The sequence below is a fragment of the Phoca vitulina genome, unplaced genomic scaffold (genome assembly GCF_004348235.1).
Source record: "Phoca vitulina isolate PV1807 unplaced genomic scaffold, GSC_HSeal_1.0 scaffold1, whole genome shotgun sequence".
Classification (NCBI taxonomy): Eukaryota; Metazoa; Chordata; class Mammalia; order Carnivora; family Phocidae; genus Phoca; species Phoca vitulina.
Window position 1 is genome coordinate 105097789 of NW_022589704.1, and position 25191 is coordinate 105122979.

Consider the following 25191-nt stretch of genomic DNA (forward strand, 5'->3'; position numbering starts at 1 on the left):
CTGAGGTCACATTTTTGGTATTCGTTGGAGCCAGGACTCAACTCCAGATTTTGCTGATACTTCAATCCATAGACAGGTGGAGGGCCTATTGCCAAAAGGCCAGAGAAAGAGGAGAGATGTGCCCAAGTATTCAGAGCAAATCAAGGGACTATCACTGAGGAAATAAGATTTCAAGAAGTTGATGCATGGGCTGGGTTTAGGAAGGTCAGTCAAGGCTGTTTCAAGTGGGATGGAGTGCATGATGCTGGGACTGAGAATGGGTGAGGTGCTGGGTGTTTACCTGCATGGGAAAAACTGGCATCAATGGGTAAAAGAGAACTTAAAGTCAAGGCCATAGGGAACTTGAAGCAAACAAAACAGATTAAAATCTGAATAACAGGCCATATTAATAGCTAATCCTTAAAAAATGCTTACTGCGTGCCAGGATATTGTGTGTGTATGTGTGTGTGTGTGTGATATTCTCACGACAACCCTATGAGGTGGGTAATATTATTAATTCCATTGTACAGAAAGAGATTGAGACAGAGTGGCACTAAGTAACTTGTCCAAGGGCACACAGCAAGTACGTGGCAGAGCCTGGCTACAAACCAAGGAGTCTTGTTGAAGAGGTTTGACCTGTCCTTGCACTCAACCACTTCTAACTTTGTAGTTAGGAGGCATCCTACATTCTTCAGCACGATTGCAAAGTAGAAAATGATGTGCTTTCGTCTTGTGTCCTAGTCATGAAGCTGGTTGTATTACTGCAGGAAGAGAAGGAATATGGGCCACAACGGATGGCCTCCCCACAGATGCCTGAAGGGTTATCATCCTAGCAGCTCATTGTCACAACCTTGTGACAAACACACTGATGCTCAGAGAGCTTAAAGCCTCCACCTCTATATCTTTGGACTGGTTAGGGAATGGAGGAGCCTCAGAACTAACTCGGAATGATTGTCTTGAGGAGGTAGATTTTGAGTGGACTTGTTATAAGCGCCTTTGATCTAGAAAATAGTGATTTACTCATCCTCTTATTAAATGAGGCTTACTCTCCCCACCACCTATGTTAGACTTCTTCGAAAGTCAGGGGAAAGATGGAGTTTGAAGGAATATGGAACTTGGCTTTGATTTGAATAAGTGACCATCAACGAGTACATCTGTGTTTTGTTACCAATGTCATCTCTCTCATCCCTTGTTTTTACAAGAAAAAGTGGATCATTATCTTGATGAAATGGTACTTATCTACCTGTGCATGTGAAAGGGCATCAGGATGCCTTTGATTCATGGAAACCACAGAGTGCCAACAAAGTCAAAGGTGGCACTTCATTCTGTCCCATCAGAAAGTGGTGAGACTGATTCTTCCCTCACTAACCAGTAATCTGAAATATTGATGCAAGAAACAAAGCCAGGACAATGATCTGGGTGAATGATCATAAGTGCTTCCAAAGATGAAGGATTCATTCTGAGAGCTATAGTTATGAGGTTAAGGTGAGGTGTGCACCTTCAGATAGCAGTAAGAAAATGTCTTTCCAAATCAGGGGGTACTTGGAACATCTCTCCTGAGACATACTGGCTAAGAAATTCAGATGTTTTAGATGACATAGAAACCAAGGCAAACTTTTGATCTGTATCAAAACATGGGGGAGAAAAGGCTATTTTAGATTCTCAAGTCACTTCTGGCAGGCAGTGCTTATATTTAACTGTGCAGAAAACATTTCTAAATTAATAAGAAGAAAGATATTTTTCTTTCTCCCCCCTTCACAATCATTACATCACTAAGCCTCACCCAACACTCTGAGGAAGGCCTTCCATCTGTTTCCCCTGTTCTCTAAAGAGTGTGCCTTTCATGTGGCCCATGCCACATTCAGTTTTTTCCTCATTTACACTGATGTCCACTCATGGGGCCACTGAGACAGAGCTCTTGTCACCTTTAACACTATTTTTCCCTAGCACAAAAGCATTCATCGGTGGCTCATTGTAAGCACTGTTTATGGGCACAGTTGGAAGAGAAAAGGAGCTTAATATGTTTTTAGTTGGGGAAAAAGCAATCTGACCTGTGATAAAATGTGCTCACCGGTTTCTGCAGCAAAACCTAAATTTAAAATCAGTTCTCTGCTATTTTTATCTTGCATTAAGATATCTCACAGGAAGTTCCTGGAACTGGAATCTGGCCTCTGGGGTTTTACTGTGACTTGGACTTCTGAAGGCTGGGTTTGGCCCCACTCCTGCCTGTGTAACATGTATGGTCAGTGTGATGATAGGCCATTGCTGTAACCATCACAAAATGGAATGTTGGCTTTCCTGGTTAGCAGATGAGGAAAATCCACCTTCACATAAATTCAAGAATTTACCTCACAACAGAATCAAACTCAGGCTTTCAAGGTGGTGAAGCCCCTGCTCTTTACCTTGAGCCTAACTTTGGACACAACCAGTCAGTGAACCTCTTCCTATCTCAGCTTCCTCCATGGTCAAACAGGACAACAGAGGCTCTTTATCACTCTAGGGAGATAAATGAGAGCAATGTGATATTATTACTGCCTCCCTCTTGGACTTGTGGTGAGGATTGACAGAGAGAAGGAAGATAAAAGTTCTTAAAGTTAAAAGCAAGAGAGACAGAAATGGATGGGTCCATATGTATCTCAGCAGGCCAGATTTTAGAAAACCCATATACAGGCAGAAAAAGATGACACTTTTCTGAATAATTTACCTACATACATAACCTATTTTATTTTTTGGACAAGTGATTAATGTTTTCACTTGGTTCAAGTTACAGATTTGAAATCTTCCCTCCAGGTTTATCTTCATCTTCAACAGATCGCTTCAACATGATTTACTAGGGTCTTTCTCTCCTAACATTGAGATATACTGTGGACGGAGCAGGAGATTATCTCAACACCTGGAAAATGCAAAGGGAAGCATTACACACCTAAAGCAGATAGTTATGCAAGAGAATATGAACATATCAAACTTTATAGTCTCTGCCCTTGTGCAATACCTCATGTGTCCAGAACACCATTAACTTTATTATGACAAAAATGTCATTATCATCTTGCTACCTGCTTTTATCCATACTGAAAAGCATAATTTTCACTACAATAATTAGGTAAGGGGCTATGCCTGCTTTCAATATTATATAATCCCAGATGGTGCTAAGCAGCTCAAGGTTTATAGATTTGACCAGATCATTTTGTTGAGAATTCCAGAACCTCCCACTCTGGAATGAGAATTGGATGCATCAGCTTCAGCATTTCAGCACAAATGTGCACAAGCATTTACACACACAGTACACAAAATATGACTCTATCCAGAGAGTCCTGGTGCACATCTTGTTCCTGCTTGCTGAGAGACCGTCCATGCTCTACTAATCTTCCTGTGGGACCCACACATTTATTCAGCAAATCTTTTCAGAGGACTCACTTGTGCCAGGCACATTTTTCCCCCCTGGAGATCCAAGGGTGTACACGACAGACAGTTGCTGGTTTTTCTCCTGCTGTGGTCTCCTGGTGTCCTTGGATCAGGAGTCTGTAGGTTACTATTGTGAGTCATTCATACATAATCCATTCATTCATTCAAATATTTTATTTGGAACATCTCTGCTGGACCAGGGGCTGGGTAGGAGCTGAGGTTGTACTTACGTGCTAAACAGAGTAGATTACCCCTGACTTCAGAAAGCTCCATGGAGAGACACCGATTGGCCAAATAATCTTGGACATAATCATATGTGCTCCCAAATATGAGGATTGATATGAAGCAAATACACAGAGTGCTAGGAGAGACTGAGAGGGAAGCTGGTTTTTAAGTGGGTGGGGACCCTGTGTCAGGAAAGGGAGAAATGGGTGTCATTGTCCTCAGAATCCGCAAACAGAACCAATCTGGATCAGTGACTTTTCTCAGAGATTTGCCCTTTCCAATGCCTCATACAAACCTCTGGCTGGTGATTCTGATCTCAGTGTCCTGCCTGTGTGTCCTCTGCTGAAATCACTGCTGCGGGGACTAGGTAATAAGTAGTGAAAAATTCTGCTTTCTTTCATGGGAAAAAACTTCTTAACTGGGTTTTTAACTGAAAACAAATTCTCTAAATTTTCCCCAAACATCAGTGTGCTGGGAATTATTAACATCCCCTTAATTCATCCCAGCCCCCACATAGGCTGTCCTGGCTGCCATGGCTAATGGGTTTACCTTTACCTTCTAGTAGCACATTTCTAATATAATATAGGCTGCCCCTACGCTTAGCAAAATAGAAAAAAACAAAAAAAGTCCATGTCTTCCCATCCAAAATAAACACCAGTATAAAGGTGGGAATGATATTTCAGCTGGCACTTTGGTAAAGCCCAAGAATCTGAATGTGACAGGAGGCATATGCATTTTAAAGGTCATTTCAATTACCATGCTTACTCATGCTAAGCTGTAACTCTGGGGTTCTTTCGAGAAGATCCACACACTGGAGGAGGGAATGAGAACATGTGGTTGGCAGGCACTTGAGCAAATAGTAAGGAGGGTAATACAAATTACTATTGTTTCCAGTGATGTTAAATAATTTTTCAACATCTGAGACATCTGAGAAGAAGAGGGGAGGCAAGCATTGATAAAGAGCAGGGCGAATCCTCACAGTTCTAAAAGCTGTGATGCCATGATGTCTTTTCCTGGAATCCACATTTTGCATGGTCATATGGGGACCCATGAGAAGAGGCCCTACAGACGAGCTCCTGGCTGCATTAAATTTCCCATTTGCAACCACTTCATTCTCCACATCATAGTGAATTCATAACACAACTTTTCTTGATAGAATTATCCTAAATGTAGAGCCACTTTTGAGATAGGGAAATAAAATAGCAGAGAACTATTCTCTTAGTGGCAATTTGCCTCGTACCTCTCTCCTGCTTCCTGAAATATATATTTTATTACAAGTCTAGCTGTGGCGAAATTCAGATTCTGCACGTGCATGTCACATGCCCTTTCACTGGATGGAGCAAGGCATTAAACACAAGCATCCACATCCCCCTGCTTGCCTTTTGAAGTCTTCCCTGACCTCTCCTCCCTTTTCCTTCCTATTTCCCTCACCTCCTGTATTAATGCTTCATTCCATCTATATGCATTTACTAAACATCTGCTGTGTTCCAGAATACATATAATCTCTGCCTGCAGGAAGCTCAAGAGCAAGAAAGCCAGACAAAATAGCAGACATTGTACACAGGGACACTGGTGGCACTGAGGGGCATGAAGTTACATCCGAGCTACCTTTTGACAGGCAAGCAGAAGTGAAAATAACAGTGGAGGGGCATTCCCAAAGTGGACATCCTCCCTGCCCCATAGCAGCGGGTCTCATTCCAGCCGCCAGGCACCTGGCTGGAGTTCCCTTCCATGTCCCTTTTGCCCAAATTCTGCCCAACTCTCAAAGACTCCTTTGGATCCCACCTACTCTGTAAGGTCTCCCTGACTATGACTGATGCTCACAAAGACCTTTCCTTATATGGCTGTCTCTAGCATGTTCTTTTCTCTTTTACTTAGCCCCCAATCATGACTGTTACCTGTTTTGTATTTGTATTGTGCCTTCCCAGAGAAAGTTCTTGATGCCTACTTCTGCCTTCTGTTGAGAGCACGTGCTTTGCAATTATTGTTGAATAAATTGAACCTTCACAGCATCTGCTGTCAGTAGCTGGGGATGAACTGCATGTGTAATGGACAGAACTCAACCCTTCTCTTGGAGTTGGGTGTAGTACCTTCTCAAGAGATGGAATGAAAGTCACTCATCTTTAATATCTTTGCACATCCCAAACTCTGGAGACGGTTGCCCATGATTTGGGAATTAAAGCCCTTCACCTCTTTCTCATATTGAAAACTTCCCAGTGTGGTTCACACCAAGTATCGCTCTATTTGAATAGCTAGAGTGCCTAATAAAAGCAGCTGGTGTCAGCTGTCAATGTTCACGTGGTGTTAAGTGCTCCTTCTGTAAGCACTAGCGAGCAAGAGTATTTTTGTTTAGCAAGGCCACCATAAAATTAGACAAGCAAACCATAGCAGTGTAGTTGAGCAATGTAGCCTATAAATATTACAGTGGAAGGAAGCACGTGAGCACATTATCCTTATTACAATCTTATGCTTTAAGGGAGAAAAGGGGGGCAGCTCTGCAAGAGAAGGCAAGTCTGAATAGAAGCCGGGTCTAGAGAAACATACAAAATATCTGTGGTGATTATCAAAGGATGTCACCAGTCTCCTGCTAATAGGATCTGGGGAGCATGCCTCCTGGATTCAGTGAGCTCTAAACAGCCTCCTGGAGACTGAGTTGGGAAGGCTTGTAAAATTGGCACTGTTTACCTATTAGGAGTGGGTTAAAAAAAAAAAAAAAAAAAAAAGATACCTAGGGGGCACCAGTGTGTCTGTAACTCTGGCAGCTGTTTTTCTGCAGGTTAAGTCACTGAAGAAGAATAAAGGTTTCCCGGGGGAGCATTGGAATCATATGCAATCCATACTCTGTCATGTCTTTATTTTTTCTCTTTCTTTTTCTGAAGTGCCTGGCAGAGACTTAAACATTGTTATTATTCATTGGGCTATGTCAAATTCTCTAGTGTTTTCTAACATAGAGAGCTACTTCTAACTTTCGCCAAATGCCATCTAAAGCTTCTTTGTAATATATATATATATACACACACATACACACACACACGGAAGATATATTTTTTTCTTTTCCTATGAAGTTTCTCTCTTATTTGTTTCTATACTATACCTTGAATCATCTAAATTTAGTGGAATTCAACCATGGGTTGGGTGCCATGCTAGGTTTTATCCTCTACTAATTGTCTTGTTCAAATCTATGGAGACCTATATTAAAATGTTTAAAATAAACCATTCTCATTTTATAAAGGAGAGAACTGAAGTTCATAGGCGTTAAATGACTTTTCCAAGATTATATATATTATATAGCAAGTATTTTCATTAGAAGTTAATGGGCTCTCAAGCAACTTAGAAATAAAAGGAATAGTGTTGCCCTTTCAATTAAGCCAAACATCTCATAGGTCTTAATGAATTATCTTGAAGTTACACGTCATCTAGGTCAGACTAAATTATACCCAAATTAATGGCATCAAATGCCCTGCATTGCTAGTACTCCTGATGTCAGAGTGAAGGACCATCATGGATCTGACTCTCCCTCCCTAGGAATGAATGAAGCCCATGGGGATGTAATATAAATGTTTGACTCAATGAATTGAATACTAATTGGACTGGACCTTGACTGCCCAATAGAGCATTGTGCAGTGATAGAAATGATCTCTTTTATGTTGTCTACACCTAATCACTAGCAGCTATGGAGAACTTGAAGTGTGGATGTTATGACGGAGGGAGTGAATTTTTAACTTAGTTTAATTTTAATAAATTTAGATTTAGATAGGCATGTGTGACTAGTGTCCGCCATATTGGATAATACAGGACTAGACTCTCTGCTTGTGCCAGTCCCCATGGAACTATATTTTTTCCCTAGTTCAGCAACCTGGGGCTGCACCTGGGGTAACTCTAAAGATTAGGTTTGGGCCTCAGAATCAATACCCGGTGAGTGGATATAATGTCAACCATAGCAGCCCAGGCTGTGTATGACCATGATATACCTTTCTATACCTTTCCTCAGAGACACTTATATCAGAAGAGAAAACTTATCACTCTGCTTTAATTTCTCCCAAGATCCTGGGCAGACAAGTGCTTTAACTGTTATTAGTTCAAAATTTCAAAAACTTTATATGACTAAAAGAAACTTTATTACGTCAAGTATTCTTTTGCTGTATCTGTTGATACAAGTTCAAAATTACCTTCAAAATAACGATATATTTTGAGCAAATATGTACTTATAATTTAATTATATATCATCAGTAAGGCTTTAGTTTCTAATTTATTTTTAAAGAAGAGAATCTTCACTTTTTTTTTAATCTCAATATCATAGAACATGCTAGAATTAGTTATTGATAGATCTCTAAAATCTGCCTGCCTGAATCCAAGCAATTTGGAGTAAGGAGTAGACTGGGGGCCAACAAAAGCTGTGTGAGTTCACTCACAAATGTGGGTTTGAATCAGTCAGTCTGTCAGAGAGTACTGGCATTAAATCCAGAAATCCTGGAACCACCCTTATTCTGATTTCAAGTTTAACTGACTGACCTTCTAATATTTTGCAATCCATGAAGCTTACTTACCTACAGGAAGAGGGCATATTGGACAATTGGGTGGAAATATCAGGTCGTTTGTAAATTATACTTTTCGATGTAAATCCACAAATTGGAATTCTAGTAACACCAATGTCTTGTTAGATTTGCTTGCATGAGCCATAATACTGGAGACTAACAGTCCTGGTAATCTGGGAAGATTGGATTTCAGGGCTTGCAGGTTGAGACCAACCCTTGGATGGGAGGCTTTCCAAGGTAAAGGCCACCTAATGGGTCCCTTTAGGCAAATATTTGACTTCACCTGAGTATTTGTACCAGCACACATATCCTCAACTAAAGATCCATACTAGACTGCAGATGTTAACTTAGCACAATTCCAAAGCTACCAATGGATTAAAAGTAATCTGGGGGTGCCTGGGTGGTTCAGTCTGCCTTCAGCTCAGGTCATGATCCTGGAGTCCTGGGATCTAGCCCTGCATCTGGCTCCTTGCTCAGCAGAGAGTCTGCTTCTCCCTCTGCCCCTCACCTGGCTTGTACTCTCTCTCTTTCTTTCTCTCTCTCACTCTCTCTGTCTCTCTCAAATAAATAAATAAAATCTTTAAAAATAATTTTAAAAAGTAATCTTAAAATTTGACCCCAGCCGTATTGGAGAGTAGCTCTAAATTTTAGAATGGGTAAAAATCTCTTGAAATGCTCTTTTAAAATGCAGATTTCTGGACTCTACAACCCCAGAGATTCTGATTAAGTCCCAATGAGATGCAGACATGGAATCTGTATTTTACCAAACACCCTAGGAAGTCTGTTGATCAGTCACTCAGAAATATTGTGTCAGCAGATTAAACAAAGAAATTTCCTTATTTTGCTCATAATACAGTCGCATCCAGATTTTCTCTACACAGTGGGGAACAACACTCTTAGTTCTGCCTGATGTTAATGGTATTCTCTGAAAAATGATTGCTTTGTTCAAATAAGTTTGAGAAATGCTGGAGTAAGTAAAATTAAATGGGTTTCTTTACTGCAGGATTTCTCAATGAGTCATGTGGTTGTTGTGTGTGTGTGTGTGTGTGTGAATGTGCACTATGCACTAGAGGCTGTGCAAGAGGGGAATTAATTAGAAGAAGTTCACAACCTCACAAATATATTTGACCACAAAACCCTTCTTTCCACAGACTACTTATCTACAAAATAAACTTTTGGAAATGCTGCCCTGATGTATAGTAAGTACATCAGAGTAAACATCAGGAGGTGGTCTATAGTGGAGACAAAGTTGTCTCAAAAGCTAGCTTTAAGGAAAACAATACAGTCATAAGCAGACATTGGCCTTCCTTTTCCTTTTTCTCAATAAAACAAACATTTTTCCATTAAGGAAGAATTCCATTTAATTTTGATGCCTAGAACTTCTGCTTTTGATTTGTACACTCTGGGATTTACAGCCTGCCTTTTACACTTCTGTAATCTTAAATAAGCTGCTTAATATGTTATCCTCACTTTCCTAGAGATAGTGATAACTGCCTCACAGATTGTTTTATGGATTAGCTGAAATAATTATTGTGATAACCTAGCACTAAGTCTAGCACACCAAGTGTAGCATTTAATAAAATGTAGGGAGGTTAACATTCTTTCACATATGAAAATATTTGGGGAAAATTCAGGCAGAAAAGGAAAGAGCACAGTGTATGATGTATTTTCTAAAACCCTAGAGCTCACAGATAGGCTGCAGTGTTTGTGTCCACCGTGATGGTGGCTTCAGACAATATTCCCAGGGATTCCAAGATAGAGTTTAGACTCATAGGTGAAAGACTGCAGTGGATGACTAGCGGTATCTGCCAAAGAAGTAGGAGAGAGTGAAAGCAACTTTTTCTTAGCCATGCAGGATATATTAAACACAGAAATGCCAGGTTGCCCTCAGTCAACTAAGAACTGTCTGTCAGCATGCCATTCAATTCCAACTGAATAAAAATACAATTGTTGAGCATTTACTGTCTGAACATTGCAGTGTGGATTATCAATTTTGAGAAGAGACAGATTAGTGTAGGCTTGGAACAAGTGTTCAGTTTTAGGATATCACTTAAGCTGAGCCTAAAATGACAGAGAAGATTATATTAAAAAAAAAAAGATTTCATTTACTTATTTGAGAAAGAGTGAGAGAAAGAGCATGAGAAGTGGGGAGGGACAAAGGGAGAGGGAGAAGCAGACTCCACGCTGATCAGGGAGCTGGATGTGGGACTCGATCCCAGGACCGCAGGATCATGACCTAAGCCGAAGGCAGACGCTTAACCAACTGAGCCACCCAGGCACCAGACAGAGAAGATTCTTATGCAAAAGTGAAAGACAGTGAATGCAGGCAGTGTGTAGATTTATGTGTTAAAATTGGGACTGTGGGCCGTCCTTTAGAGGCCATCTATAATTTTATGTGTCTAGGACCTCTTGTCCTTTATTATCTGGGATTGCTCCTCCTATCTTCCCTTCCCACCACATAGGTCTGTGGAAGCTCTGTTCTCTTATATGGTTCTTGGCCCTCGGCCAGAGTGGACAGATCTGTCAAAATTGGCCAAACTGGTGCCCTCTGGGGAGTCCCAACCTTGACATTAACGAGAAAAGTTCTTTTCTAATATAAGACATCTTAGATTGCCAAACTTGGCCATTCACAGCCATACTCCCTGCCTCGGGGCGGTGGGGCGGGGGGGGGGGAGGGGGAGTTAGGATACAGGCAGAGTGAGGGAAGTCAACCCACAGAGCAAAGCAAAGGACAGGGAGCAGTGAATCCATCCCCTGGTTGTATTCAGGTGCACAGACTCACCTGCTTTGTATCCCCATTCTCCTTGATCCTTGCAGTTCCGCTCTTAACTGTGTTCTGTGAACCTGTGTCTCCTCCTTGACCTAGGATGGCTTAAATGTTGAGTATTTTCCACTAAGGTTCTCCTGAATATAAGACATTTCAGATCATATTTTCCATACTTGTGTGTTAGATAATGAAGAATCTAAACAACCCAAAAGGAAAAAAAAATACAGATATATAACGATCATAGGAAGGATTCAGTATTTTCTTTCTTTTTTGTGTTCTCCTTAATCTCCGTGTGCAAGGGTCAAAGCATTTTAGCTGAAATTGGATTCAGGGCCTATGCCCAGAACAGACACAAATTCAGGGACCAAGGAAACTGTTCACTGGCTGTGGATGGTTATCACTAGCGACCACCTGTGGTCACCAGTGGTATTACCGCTAGGCAGGACATGGCCCTTGAGGGGTTCAGGTCTCTGCTACCTTACCTCTCAAGCCCCAGACACAGAGCTTAACTCAGAGCAGTGCCTGCTCAGTTCCCTCCAGGAAGCCTGGTTAGCTCCGCAAGTGGACAGGACACTGATGAAACTTAAATGAGCAAAGATGAAGTGTGACCTTTCTTAGCAGCTCCTGAGGTTAACAACAGAGAATGGAAATGTCAGATCTGCATAGACAGGCCGAGTAGCAAACTGAGCTTAGCAACTTGCAGACCAAACCTCTCTCTTCATGTGCTGGGAGAAACATATCTGTTACAAAAAGAAAGAAAAGAAAATACAGTCTGGGTCTGAGTCAGAAACCCCCTGCAAGTATACATGAAAAGAATAATGAGTTTATTGACACTTATTCGTGTTCTGCCAGACCTTATTTAATTTTCAAAATGATTTAGAGATTCTTTTTGCCTTGATTTTACTAAAGAGGAAACTAAAGTCCAGAAAAGCATCAATAATTTTGAATGTGACTTGAGCCAGAAAATGACAGACTAGGATTTGAACTTGGATCTCCCTAATCTGAAGTCTGGGTTGTTGGAGTGCACCCTGTCCCCTCTGTGAAGGAGCCCATGCTGTCCTTCTGCAAGGGCACAAGGGGACGGTCCCAGACCAGCCCTCAGTCGTAGCAGGCTCAAAAATGAGAGCCTCTGGTAGAGCCCCTAATTCTCTGGTTCTTAAACAGCAGCTCAAGTTTAATTTGATAGCATGACCTTTAAAGTGAAAAATAAGAGAACCTTATAAACATGCCCAAATGGATCAACATCCCAGATAATCCAGACCCTGCTGGTGTCCTGTCTGTTCACACTCTTTGTGGATTCCAGGGGCCGTGGCAGTGACCACAACAGCCAGGGCCAGCCTGGCCAGCAATAGTATCCACTGGAAAATAAAACCTTGGAGGAGTCTGGATAATAAAACCTGAAAGGAGATTGATGAACCCAATCATAACCTGTGTCCTTCTTGTCTTGTATTTGAGAGATTTTCCTTCTTTCTTGTTTTAGCAATGAATTTTTTTTTTTATTTTGCCAAATAAAATCATAGGACTATCTATAAAAGATAAAAGCAATATTTGAGGATCAAATTAAATATTTCTGCACTTGGTCTATGAAATCAATGAGGCACCTTGAGCGGGTCACACATTGCAGTCGTGTGTTAGCCTCAGGACTCATTTTATGTAGCTCTTCTAAATATTTAAAAATTCCTGATTCACATAGATAAGTAACTGCCAACAGATACAGGTTTTGAATACCTTCCCCTGAAATAGCTGATATTTTTCAGTAAGATTTATCCAGAAGTGTTCAAAAGTAGGTATAATTTTTTACTTCAAATATGAGACCTGTATTCATTCCTTATAAATACAAAAGCCAGATAAATGCATAGTCAGTGCTCCACTTTCTATAATATGACAATTTTTTGATATCATGTTCATCCATTCATTTGTTCTTGCTCTGTTATTATGCAGTGAAAAGAGCATGTGGCTAGCAGATGTTCCTGAGCTTGGCTGGGCTTAAATGGATTTAAGTGGGTTTAAGAGTAGCAATGGCCTCCCTTCAGCCACTCTACCTTCTGGGGCCTGAGCAGACCCCATGGCCCCCAGCTGGTGCAGTGCAGCACTCCTCCTCATAGATGACACTAGTATATTCTTATTCCCATGGATACACAGGGAAGGCAGAAGAAGATTGACATCAGGTCTCCAGGGTTAACCTGGAGCACAAAACTAGCAAATTGCTAGTGCAGTGTATTAAAATCTGATATAGGGGTGCCTGGGTGGCTCAATAATTAAGCCTCTGACTTCAGCTCAGATCGTGATCTCAGAGTCCTGGGATTAAGCCCTGTGTCAGGCTCTGCACTCTGTGGGGAGTCTGCTTGAGATTCTCTCTCTCCCTCTCCCTCTGCCCCTCCCCTTACTCTCTCTCTCTCAAATAAATAAATAAATCTGATACATAACACATTGGAAAACTATCATGTTTTAATTAATATATATATATATATATATATATATAAATATTTGCAAAAAGAGCCCAAGAACTAGAAAAGGGAAAAAAGAAATCTCCATAATTTGCAACCCCTCTGACCCATCTCTACAGGACGGTTCTTGAACTTGTATTCAACTGGACCCTCACTGCACTGTGAGGAGCAACAGCTCTGGCACCTTCAGGGAACTTATAAATGCAGAACCTCAGTCTCTACCCCAGGTCTACTGTATCACATTTTAAACAAAATTGAAGAAGCACTGAGCCAGACAATAGGATTGTTCCCATTCCTAGCTGGATATGAGTGATGGTGTAAATTTTAAGAATAAGACCACTCTGGTAATCTGGAAAACTCTATTGTTTGCATTTCCTGATTAACTTTAACATAACAGTTGAGATGTCATCTACATGATGCTAAACAAAATCATTCCACTGGAAGGCACACAAAACCTTTTACCTTATTGGTATGTAGTAGATAAACCCAGACCAAATTTCTCTCCCATAAAGTACAGAGCCTGTCTGTAAATTATGTGGTATGTTTCCATTGCAATGAAGCACTTCTAGGCCATTGAGACAAATGGATTGATTAGGGAAATTCAATTTTGTCTTATTTCGTCAAAATGATCCATATCAGGGATGCCTTGGTTGCTCAGTCGGGTGAGCATCTGTCTTTGGCTTGGGTCATGATCCTGGGGTCCTGGGATCAAGTCCGGTGTCGGGCTCCTTGCTTGGTGGGGAGCCTGCTTCTCCCTCTGCCTGCCGCTCTCCCTGCTTGTGCTCTCTCTCTCTCTGACAAATAAACAATTTAAAAAAAAATTATTCATATCAGGCTAATAGGGAATTCTCTTCCCTTGTGATTTTTTTAAAACATTATTTTGTTATTTGGAGAAAAAGGACATGTATCTTTGTTTGTAAAGTAACCAGGTAGCAATGATTTGGTATTAGTTTCATGGTCTCAGTTTACTTCTCATATTAACAGTATTGGAATAGATAACACTGATATATTCTTGAATCACAATATCCTCTGCTTTGAAGAAATGGCATTTGAAAAGCACTAGTATCTCTTGGTCATAAACTTTAGGTTTGCAGATGAATGGAAAGCGGACCTTCCTGTTTTGCCATCAAAAGCCAGGGCAGGGAGGAGGCCTGCCTACTGTGGGTGCTGGGGTCTGTCTGGAAGCTGGGCAGTACTTTGGCATCACTGATGTGCACAGCAAATTCCTTTGACCACCATTGCTTTGCTGGGGATCTTCTCAGCAATGATTGACAATTGGCTCCCTGCTGTGAACTAGACCCTGGGAAATTTAGGAAACTGACTTCTGACACTTTTCTTTTTATTCACTTAATTCCTTAATGTCTGCATCTGCTGTAATTACAACAAATTTCAATTATAATGAAGGTCCAACTGGGGGGGGGGTAAAATGGGATTATGGTAATTGTTAGAATGGAGAGGCATAGAAATAGGTTTCAAAAGCTTTCAGAGAAGCTATCTGACCAAAATAAGATCAATGCAGTTGGCTGCTAATTAAAGCAAACAGACAAAGGAACGCAACCTAGCTGATTTTTAATGTATGAGCTTCACTAAAAGGCTTACATTAGTCAGCTTACATTTTGAGGACTATTGAAATGTTTTGTTCTTTTTGTCTCTAAGGAAAGCATATAGAAATTGAAACTGACCTTCAACTGTATAAAGAAGGGATGAGAATTCTTAAAAAGGGAAGTAACTCAATGGAGCATAAATACATTCAGACTCATTTATAGGTAACCATTTATCTGAACATTTGGGAATTTCAAGGCCTGCCAATAGATGTCCTATTCATTTCAGTCTGTTATGGGGAATGAGGAAGAAGGAAATTTCATACTGAGGAAAAAAATATTTCTGTGGGTGTTTATAGAAATACACGGAGTGTTTTTTTAGGCTGATCTAAACAGATGACTTCCTCTAGCTGTGTTCAGGTTGGGGTTTTTTTTTGGGAGGTGTGCATGTGTCTAAGAGTGTGTGTGTTTAAATAACTGTAATAGAAGGATAGATACTCAGGGACACACAGTTAACCATTGTGCTGAGTTTCTTAGACAAAAGACCCTTTCCTTTTAATTTTTACAAGAGACTTTTAAAATTACATGGATCAATAGAGGGTCATAATGAATGTGATCATTAGGAGTGTATTATCAGGTGGGCTTTGTTCCAAGGAACAGAGGCCTCACCCACTGAATTTTATTTTCACAGTTTAATGAGGGAGGTCGAAGGTAGTCAGTTAGACCTGGATTTGAGTGCCTGCTCTGTTCTAGCAGGTGACCTGGGAGCTCACTGAGCCTCTGTGGCTTTATGAAGAAAACAAGATTCATTCAACTGAACCACTTCTCTTGTCCAGCTGATCTCCTGCCTGGGCTGAGAATGTCTTGGGACAGCCTGACTTGCTCTCCTTAGAGACCACTTCTTAAGTGAATGAGTTTCTCTTTGCTGTTGTCTAATGGCAAAATAAAATGTGAATGTAAGCCCATGTATATGTTTATTTCCAGTTTCATTATAAGGCCATGACCAACTCAGAAATAAATAGTGGGATGGTACTTTTATTCCCACATTTAACCACTATTAACAGATTACCGATTTGGACTACTTCCTTCTAGACCTTATTTTCTCTTTATAACAATGAGGGCAATAACAGCAGAAGCTACACATGATACTCTGCAATGTGCTTTCTGTACTTAATAGTTTATTACACATGTAGAACTTTCCAATATCCTTACATAGAGATGTAGGTATTCATTTTAATTTCCTCATAAATTGCCATAGTATGGAGGTGCATCGTTTCTTTAACCATTCCCAAAATAGTGGACTATGTTTCCATTTTTTAAGCTGTTGATGATTATAATAATTATATATATATATCTTTTAAAAAAGATTTTATCTATTTATTGATTAGAGAGAGAGAGCATGAGTGGGGGAGGGGCAGAGGGAGAGGGAGAGAAAGAATCCAAAGCAGACTCCACACTCAGTGTGAAGCTTGACACAGGGCTCAATCCCACAACCCGAGATCATGACCTCAGCCAAAATCAAGTGTTGGACGCTTAACTGACTGAGCCACCCAGGGGCCCCAATAATTTTGCAAATATCTTTGTGCATGTAAGAAAAGTATTTCTGGGGCATTATTCCAAGAAGTGGAATTGCTAAGTCAAAGGACATACATATTCAACATTTTGGAAATGCCACTGCATAAGTGACAATGGCCTTCACAAGTTACATGAACAGCAAGGAGTGTGACAGGGAAACACTGGCAAAGACTGTAGAGGAACAATGTGTAAAATAAGAAAAAATACTCTGAAAACATAAAAAAAATAAAAAGAACAACTATCCAGCATTGAAAAAAATAATGTAAATTAAAGGAGATAATGCTTTTTTTTTCCCCTGACACTTGCAAATTAAGAAAAATAAAATAAAATCCAAAGATGGCTACTTTTAAAGAGAAAGATTCACCTCACAACTGTTTAGAGGAGATGAGGACATTTGGGAGGAGAATTTGGTTAACAGATTGAACCTAAAATCTATTGTTTTCAACCTTACCTTAGGAAGGTAAGGCTTAATACCCGAATAATCAGCCAACACATGTGTGATGAAAGTGTGGTATGCACAAAGGAGGATTTTTTTTATACAGGTAAGATGGTTTGTAAGGTTATTTTTGTTTCAAAGAGTGATACTGAGTTTCTTAAAATTATGAACTCAAAATCTTGTGTTTTTTTAAGGTTTTCTTTTTTACTCTTTTAAAAATTCAGTTTATAAAATCATATTCTATTAAGTCTAGCAAGTATTAGAACTCAGGTCTAAAAGCCCTTTGAATAATGTTTAATCCCATTTATGGATTTAGTTACTTAAATACCTTCAAATTTATTAAACTACATACATTAATAATATGATTTTTTACTTTCTAAGTTGTACAATTTACTGCATTACAAGATAGAATGCCACAAATATTTCTAAAAGTTAAGTATCCAGAAAATGAACATTTAACTTGGTGAACTTAATTTATCTTAGATGTTCTACTAGGGAAGTTTTTTTTTTTTTTTTTAAAGATTTTATTTATTCATTTGAGACACAGAGATACAGAGAGAGAGAGAGCATGAGCAGTGGGAGAGGCAGAGGGAGAGGGAGAGGAAGAAGCAGACTCCCCGCTGAGTCAGGAGTCTGACGTGGGGCTCGATCCCAGGACCCTGGGATCATGACCTGAGCCGAAGGCAGACGGTTAACCATCTGAGCCACCCAGGCGCCCCTACTAGGGAAGATTTTTAAGATCTAAATCAGTTATTCTTCACTTTTTAAATTGGAGTTCACAAAGCTTATATTAAATAGGCCAAATTCACTTAAAAACTACAAATACCAAAGAACTGTTAAAATTTTTTTTCAAAGTTTTATTATAATCTTGATACAAGAGGAAAGACCCATCTCAGGCCAATTCAAACATCCATTCTTGGGGTGCCTGGGTGGCTCAGATGGTTAGATGTGTGTCTTCGGCTCAGGTCATGATCTCCAGGTCCTGGGATTCAGCCCCGCATCAGGTTCCCAGCTCAGCGGGGAGTCTGCTTCTCCCTCTCCCACTGTCTCTCCCCGTGCTTGTGCTCTCTCTGTCTCTTTCTCTCTCTCTTAAATGAATTAATAAAACCTTTAAATATAAAAAAGATCCATTCTTGGCAGGAGCTGTGTTGAAGACACTTTTTTGTGGGGGGGGGCTTTCAAAGGTATTCCTTGTTAGACTGAATTTAAAAAAAATGAATTAATTACAATTACACTCTTTGACTTGTTACAAGACTGTTTAACTTAGGTTCCTTTTAAGGTTGGCCATCGACTGACATTTGTCTTTATCCTATTAAAGTCCATTATAAATATGCTTAAGCATTTTATCAAAGTCAAGAATACTAGTTTCTTCCCAGGAAGATGTAGATTACATCATACAGAAGTTTCTGGCTGAGATCAGCTTTGGGACCATTTTTCTCTTTCAGTACCTTATTCCTTCTTAACCCCCAAACATTAATTCTAAGTTTTTGATTATCATAAACTTTTGATGCTGAATTCAGAAATTTGGAGGATTAAAAATTTTATGTCTAAAGAGGACACTGACTATGCTAAGTGATGGAGATAGGAGCTTGATCCTTGTTGATGAGTGCTGTGTACATATGGGTGCATGATCAAGGGCTCCAGGACATCCTGGTGGGCTGGACATGAAGCCCGCAGCCCTGCATTCAAAGGTCAGCTTTGAATCCTGAATTTATTTTCCATTTTGCTTAATAGACCTTGATGGGCTTCTTCATTTTTCTCTATTTGTAGGATTATACAGTTATGAAGTTTATTTTAAACATTATGCCATCAATTTTTGGATCGGTTAAATAGCTTTGTCTAGCTTGGGATAACTTATATATCCTTTCTACCGAAAGCAGGCAGACTGGAAACAATCACATTAACTCATATAAGCTTAAGAAATGTAAAGGAAGTCTCTGTCATCTGAAAAAAAAAAAAAAAAAGATAAAAAGACAAAAGAAAAGAAATCAAAGCAAGAGTAGAGCAGGGACAAGGGCTATCTTAGCAGTAGCTTTTCTTGTTTTAAGAATTCAACAATTTGGTCATGAAAAGGGATTGAAAATAGAATCAAAATCTCTTTCCCCACTCTTCATCACTGAATTTATAGAATTTGTAGGATGAATTATATGTCATTATGCTAATTATATAATAAATATATCCTTTATTCTCTAGTTCAGGTGTATTTATTGCCAATTAACCCATTTGTCACTATCATTAATACCTCTTTAGCCACCAAAAATATCTTTAAAAGCTCCAACCTCATAGCTCCAAGTTTGCTAATGAGTTTCTGGAATAAGTGGGTAACTATGTGAAGCCCCCGTCCATCTCACTCTTTGCAGAAGTTGTGCCTTAATGCATGCTGAGAGTTCACTTTTAAGGAGGTGAATCATCTGGCATTGGTAGAGAGAGTATGCATGGTGCTTGGGAATACAGGCTTCAGTGCCAGGTACCATAGCTCATGTTCCTGGCTCTGTCACTTCATATTTGGGCAAGTTATTTACCCTCGTCTTGTCTTACTTTCTTCGCTTATTAAACAGGGGAAATAAAACATTAAAGCAACATCTCAGATACAATTGTGAGTACATGTCAAAGTTTCATTTCAAGATTTTGGTAAGAGGAAAGCCTTCAAGAAGGCAAACCTAGGTTGACTCTTGGTGGATGTATCTTGTAGGAGATTAGCCATGAGAACAATTTTTGGTTAAACATCATTAGGATAGTCACAAGGCTGGTTAAAGGTCATTGCATTTTGCAATATCTGGTCAAAGGTGACAATAATCAGGGTGAAGGAAAGTGTCCTGATCATGCTGAAGGCTTTCTTTGTTAAGCAGTGTGCACCTAGAGAAAGCACATCCATCCAGATCCAGCTGCATATGAAATAGCATTAGAATTTTAGGAGATAGGAATTCAGGGTGCTTATCTCCTAACAATTTGAATTGAGGGCCCTCCCCCTAAGATTGTGACAGAGTTCTCACTCTTAATGAACTTTTCTTACTTTGGTAGCCCCTCCACTCTTCTCTTCCTGAGTCATGCCTGCAGTGCTCAGTTTATGCCAAGTAGGGAGAAAAAGAAACAAAGCACCAGTTTACAGAAACTGATTAAAGAATATGGAAATTATACTCATAAAACTGCCCTTGTTAAATAAGCACATTGGGGTTATGCATCTTTTATTTTGAGTGTCAGCTTTACAGATGAGTTTTTCTAATCATAATATGTATTGAACCAAAATGAACCAAGCTGGAAGCACCCATTCATTTTTTTTCTTCTCATTTTAGGAATATTAGACTTTCCTTTACTGAAGCATTCTTTTTCTCTTTCAGAAATATATCATTTTTTTTAAGTGACCATAAGCAATGAATTTCTATCCTATACTCTCCTTGGTAAATTGAGTTTATTAACACTGCAATACAAAGTCTATGTGAGGCTTATTAAGGATGTGTTCAAAGTGCCCAGATATTTCTTACTGTTTTCCCCAAGGCCCCTCCTACAACATGCCCAACTGAATTTGGAAATCTTGAGTTTTAAAATATTTTAAAGTGTACAATAGAGGAGAAAACGTGTGTTTTCATTTATTTTTGTATTTATAGAATGCTGTTTTACAGAAGGTTAAGATTCTGTTAGTTGAAAATCACAGAATCCCGGCTTGAGCCAGCCCAAATGGAATGGTTTTTTTTCTGGAAAGATCTCAGGTTATCTCACAGCATGTGATAGAGATTAAAACATCCAGCCCTCAGGAAGTTCAGGGGTGCAACCAAATCTTAGAACAACAGGAACCAGCCACACAAGTCCTGTAAGGATGCCCATCTGTCTTTTCTGCTGCATTCTGCACCCCAACATTCTCTCTCTCTTTCTTTCTCTTTCATTGCATGCAAACTTTCTTCTTCTGGCTGAAAATGTAGCCCCTGAGAACTTCTGAGTTTTCTATTTTATAGCTTCAGCCATTAAAAAGAGTCCAACCTGAACCTTCTTGGTACTGAAACCAAGAGAACTATAGGATTAAATGCCTACCGACCTGGCTTTGTTCAACTTTCCATCTATATATTTTTTTTAAGATTTATTTATTTATTTATTTGAGAGAGAAAGAGTGCAGGGAGGAGGGGCAGGGGAGAGAGAAAGTTTTCAGCAGACCCCCCGCCTAGTGTGGAGCCCTACACTAAGCTTGATCTCAGGACCCTGAGATCAGGACCTGAACATAGAAACCAAGAGCTGGGTTCTCAACTGACTGCACCACCCAGGTGCTCCTCAGTTTTCCATCTTTAAAGCAATTAAGTTTATGTTGGGGAAGGAAGGGGAGCACCTAATAGTATAATTTGCCAATCGTGGAGTGCGTGTGAGTTTGTGTGTGTGCGTGTGTGTGTGTGTTTGGTGTTGGGGGAAAGGGAGTGGAATGGAGTTGGATTGGGGTAAAGACAGGAGTGTAAGAACTTGACAGTTCCAGAGGGCAAATCAATCAAGAAAATGCACTGCAGGAGCAGCATAATTCAGAAGCAGGGAGGTGCTGGGATGTAAGCGAAGAAAGGTGTAGGGTGAGTGGGTTTTCAGGGGCTAGCCCCATAGGTTCTCTGTCAGGGCACACCCTGAGGCAGAGGTCCTTGCTTGGAATATGTAGATGAGGACCCTGATGCTTCTAGTTCCTGTAATTCCCCACAGCACAATGATAGTGGGGGACATGGACTTTGGTACATCTCAGTGACAAATCTGTTTCTTTCCCTTTCTACCAAGACCAAGAGCTGGGCATGGGAATCAAGAGGAAGGATAAAATCTGAATTACACAGAAGGCACCCCTTGTTTTTGTTTATGTATTGATTGGTTGGTTTCTGTGAACGTGTTCCAAAGAAAATTTACCGGTCCTCCCCCCCCCCCCCCGCTTCTGTTCTTTAAGCCATAGTTGGATACCATGGAGTTACCAATATGCTTTTCCCAAACATAAGCTCTGTCAGCACAATTGCATGTTTGCTGTGCTAAGCGGAAAATTTCTAATAATATGTCTGAACATATGCAGGAGTATTAGTTTCTGGGCTTTGAAACAATCATTGCTGGAGGGTTTCCTAACTATATAGGACATTTAGGATAAATCATCTTACTTTTGCTTGCCTCACATTCTCAGAGGCTACACAATGAACCCTTTTATTGTATTAGACCACTTCCATAGCTTCATTGCTCACACCTTCTCCCCTTTTAAATTCATGGGATTTTTTTCCTTGTAAAGATTATTTCAAGTTGCAGTATTTATCACTGCTTTTACTCTTAATTTTATTCATTACAAGTATTGAGCACTTGCCAGGTTATTTTTTGGTCACAACAGTGCCTGCCATGTAAAGACTTTAAATCATTTATGTAAGAAGTAAGGAAAATTGCCTAAAGACACCGTGCAGCATATGGCTGAGCTGGGATTTGAACTCAGATATAAGTGACCCTAAAGCCCATGATCTCTGTCCAGAAGAAAGGAACATTGCCTTCACTCCCATTACATCAAGTGATGCTTGACATCTGTCCTTCCTATCAGTTTTGTAATGTGTTTGGTTTGCTTTGTTGTGGCCATGATTCATATTTTGAATTTTCACTTAATCCAGTCTCAGTCTGTTATAATCCTTTTTGCTAACCATTTGCGGTACCTTTATAATAGCCCATTAATTTTATGTACTACAACGTCCCTAAGAAATGTTCCAGTGTTGGATATTTACATTGACTCATCATGACTTCCTTGTGAATGATGATAATTAGCATACGTAGTTTTTATATTTTGAAATATATGCTTAAGATAAAGCCATTTAAGTGTGATTGCGAGGTCAAATTCTATGAATGCTTCAGAGCATTTTTAACGTGTGTGGTGAAAATATTTTTCAGAATAGTCATACCGTTTTCGTCATAAGTAGTAAAGGCCTCATTTTAAGGGTGGGTTGGAATTTTTTTGAAATAACAGAATTTCCTTGCATATTAAATGAGCAGGTACCATCTTTTCAAATTTCATGTGCAGTTTAAAATAGATTCCTGGCCATCATCCAAAAGAGAATCGTGAGGACAGTGACCTCAATTATCTACCCCTTTTCACTTCCCTTTAAAAATGTAGAATCTTTCCAAGATGTAAAAATCACAGTCTTTGTACATTTTGTTTTATAGTAAATGAAAAATCTTATAGATTCTGACCACTTCAAATTAACTTTAAGTCAATGGCAATTTGCCCCAGTGTTGAAATGCTTAACGTAATCGCCTACATCAGCTCTGAGCCTTTCATTGCACAGTAGTGCTAGATGGACCCACCCCTTGTGGTAAAACCATAGAATTATTTTGCTACTGCTCAAGTCTGACTTAGGTATAGACATAGAGCAGACCGATTTCTACTATCAATTCATGCAGTTAGATATTAGACATTTTGGATTTTGTCCCTTCATTTCAACTGAGTTGGTTTATTTTGTTTACTTTTGCTTTATCTTCCCCTAGGTGTTTGCCAAACTACTGTGAACATAGAGGAAGCTGCTCCCAGTCCTGGACTACCTTCTACTGTAACTGCAGTAACACGGGCTACACTGGTGCCACCTGCCATAACTGTGAGTAGTCATGATATACCCACAGAATGGGCAAACATCCAGGAATACCAGTGTTAACTTCAGGATGCATTCAACACGGGGTGGGCACTTTTTGTTCACTCATTCTTTAGAGATTGTTATATATGCCCATCCCATGGTGGCCATGTGGGATAGATAGATGGATAGAAGCCATATCCTCATGGAGTTTATGGCTTGCCGGGAACACAGACAGGAAATGGAATAAGTGTTGGAGGCAGCGGTGACACAATGTGTGTTGGCCCACAAAAGAGAGCTACTAAGTCAAGTACATTGTCTAGATGGGCTCAGTTGTGCTGCTATAATGAATAATATAACATCTCCGTGGCCTAAGTAACCAGTGGTTGTGTCCTGCCTGTGTTACATGCTCATCTCCTATTGGCAGAGGTTCCTCTTCCACTTTGTCCTCATTCTAGGATGCTCACAAGTGCTCCATCACCTAGAAGGTTGCCATGGCAGAGAGAAGCACAAGGAAGCATGTGCTCACTGTTGAAAGTTTCTGCCTGGAAGTGTCAAACATCACTTCCACTCACATTCTGTTGGCCAAGTAGCATCACAAGGGCACACCTGGATTCAAGAGGAGAGGAAGTGCAGTCTTACCATGGGATCGAAGAGAACAGAACCAGCATATGGTGCTAAGTGCTGATGACTGCATGTCAGTATTAGGGAGGCTTCACATAGAAAGCCTGAGCAGATCTCTGGTAGGAATGCTGCAGAAAAGGAAAAGCAAAAGCAAACTGAATTTCTAAGTGGTTTCACATGGCTGGAGAGTGCCAACAATGAGGAGAAGTGGGAAGAGACAAAGCAGGGAGTGAGGCAGGCTGGAATACACAAAGAGTAAGGGGTGACGAGTAAAAAATAAATGAATAGCACAAGCCCTGATTACTGTAATTTTATAGTCTCGTTGGGGTCACCAAACAAAAACACATGACAAAATAGAGGTTTGCCATTTAGAGAACTCTGTGTCAAACTGTGTGAAGTGAACTGTAAGTATAATTTAGAAAGACATAATCGAAGGTGCTGGCTATAGTTGTAGGAGATTTCATTGGAAATGTGAGCTGTGAAATTGACTTAGGGATAGGAGAACGACCTGCTAGAAAAAATGTAAGAATAAAACCAAGGAGCTGCTGAAGACTACAGTGAGATCCATTCGTGGCAAAACTCACCAGGGCTTCTTAAGTTTCTGCTGTGCCTGGGATGGCACTTAGAGATTCAGAAAATGAATGGTAGATGTCAGCAGAGCTGAGATCAGAGTCTGATCCAGGGTAGGCCTTGTCATCACTCTCGTCCCTGAAGACCTCTCAGCCATTCTGTGGCCTTTTTGTGCTTTGCAAGACCAATTGACCAATGATGCCCACAGAGGTGTCTAATCCAATCAAAGACAACATAGCCCAAAGGTCATCATGGGATGAAGTTACTGCTGTTGGATGCCTATGGAAATGAAAAGCACCACTTAGCTTTATAATGAAGTATATTACTTACAATCTATAAGTGTTGAACCTAGTTCCAGAAATATCATCCTTAAACAGCCCAGAACAATGTATACATGCACAGACACATTGCATGATGCATATAGTACTGTCCAGATTGTCATGTCAGTGCTCTTGTAAGAAGCACAGTAGCAACAAGAATAGCCATCGATGTAATAGTGAGGACCTCGAAGGAGATTTAAGTCAAAGCTACCCAATTTTTGGCCAAATCAC

General features: G+C 40.0%; 1 protein-coding gene across 2 annotated transcripts in view; it reads left to right on the forward strand.

Annotated features, from left to right (window-relative positions):
• The window catches only part of CNTNAP5 (contactin associated protein family member 5), a 792175-nt gene that overhangs the window by 451357 nt on the left and 315627 nt on the right, over positions 1–25191 (forward strand). For both annotated transcript variants that reach the window (XM_032412450.1, XM_032412460.1), the window contains exon 11: positions 23367–23473. In XM_032412450.1, the coding sequence (XP_032268341.1) occupies positions 23367–23473 (107 nt within the window). The remainder of the gene's footprint in view (positions 1–23366; positions 23474–25191) is intronic.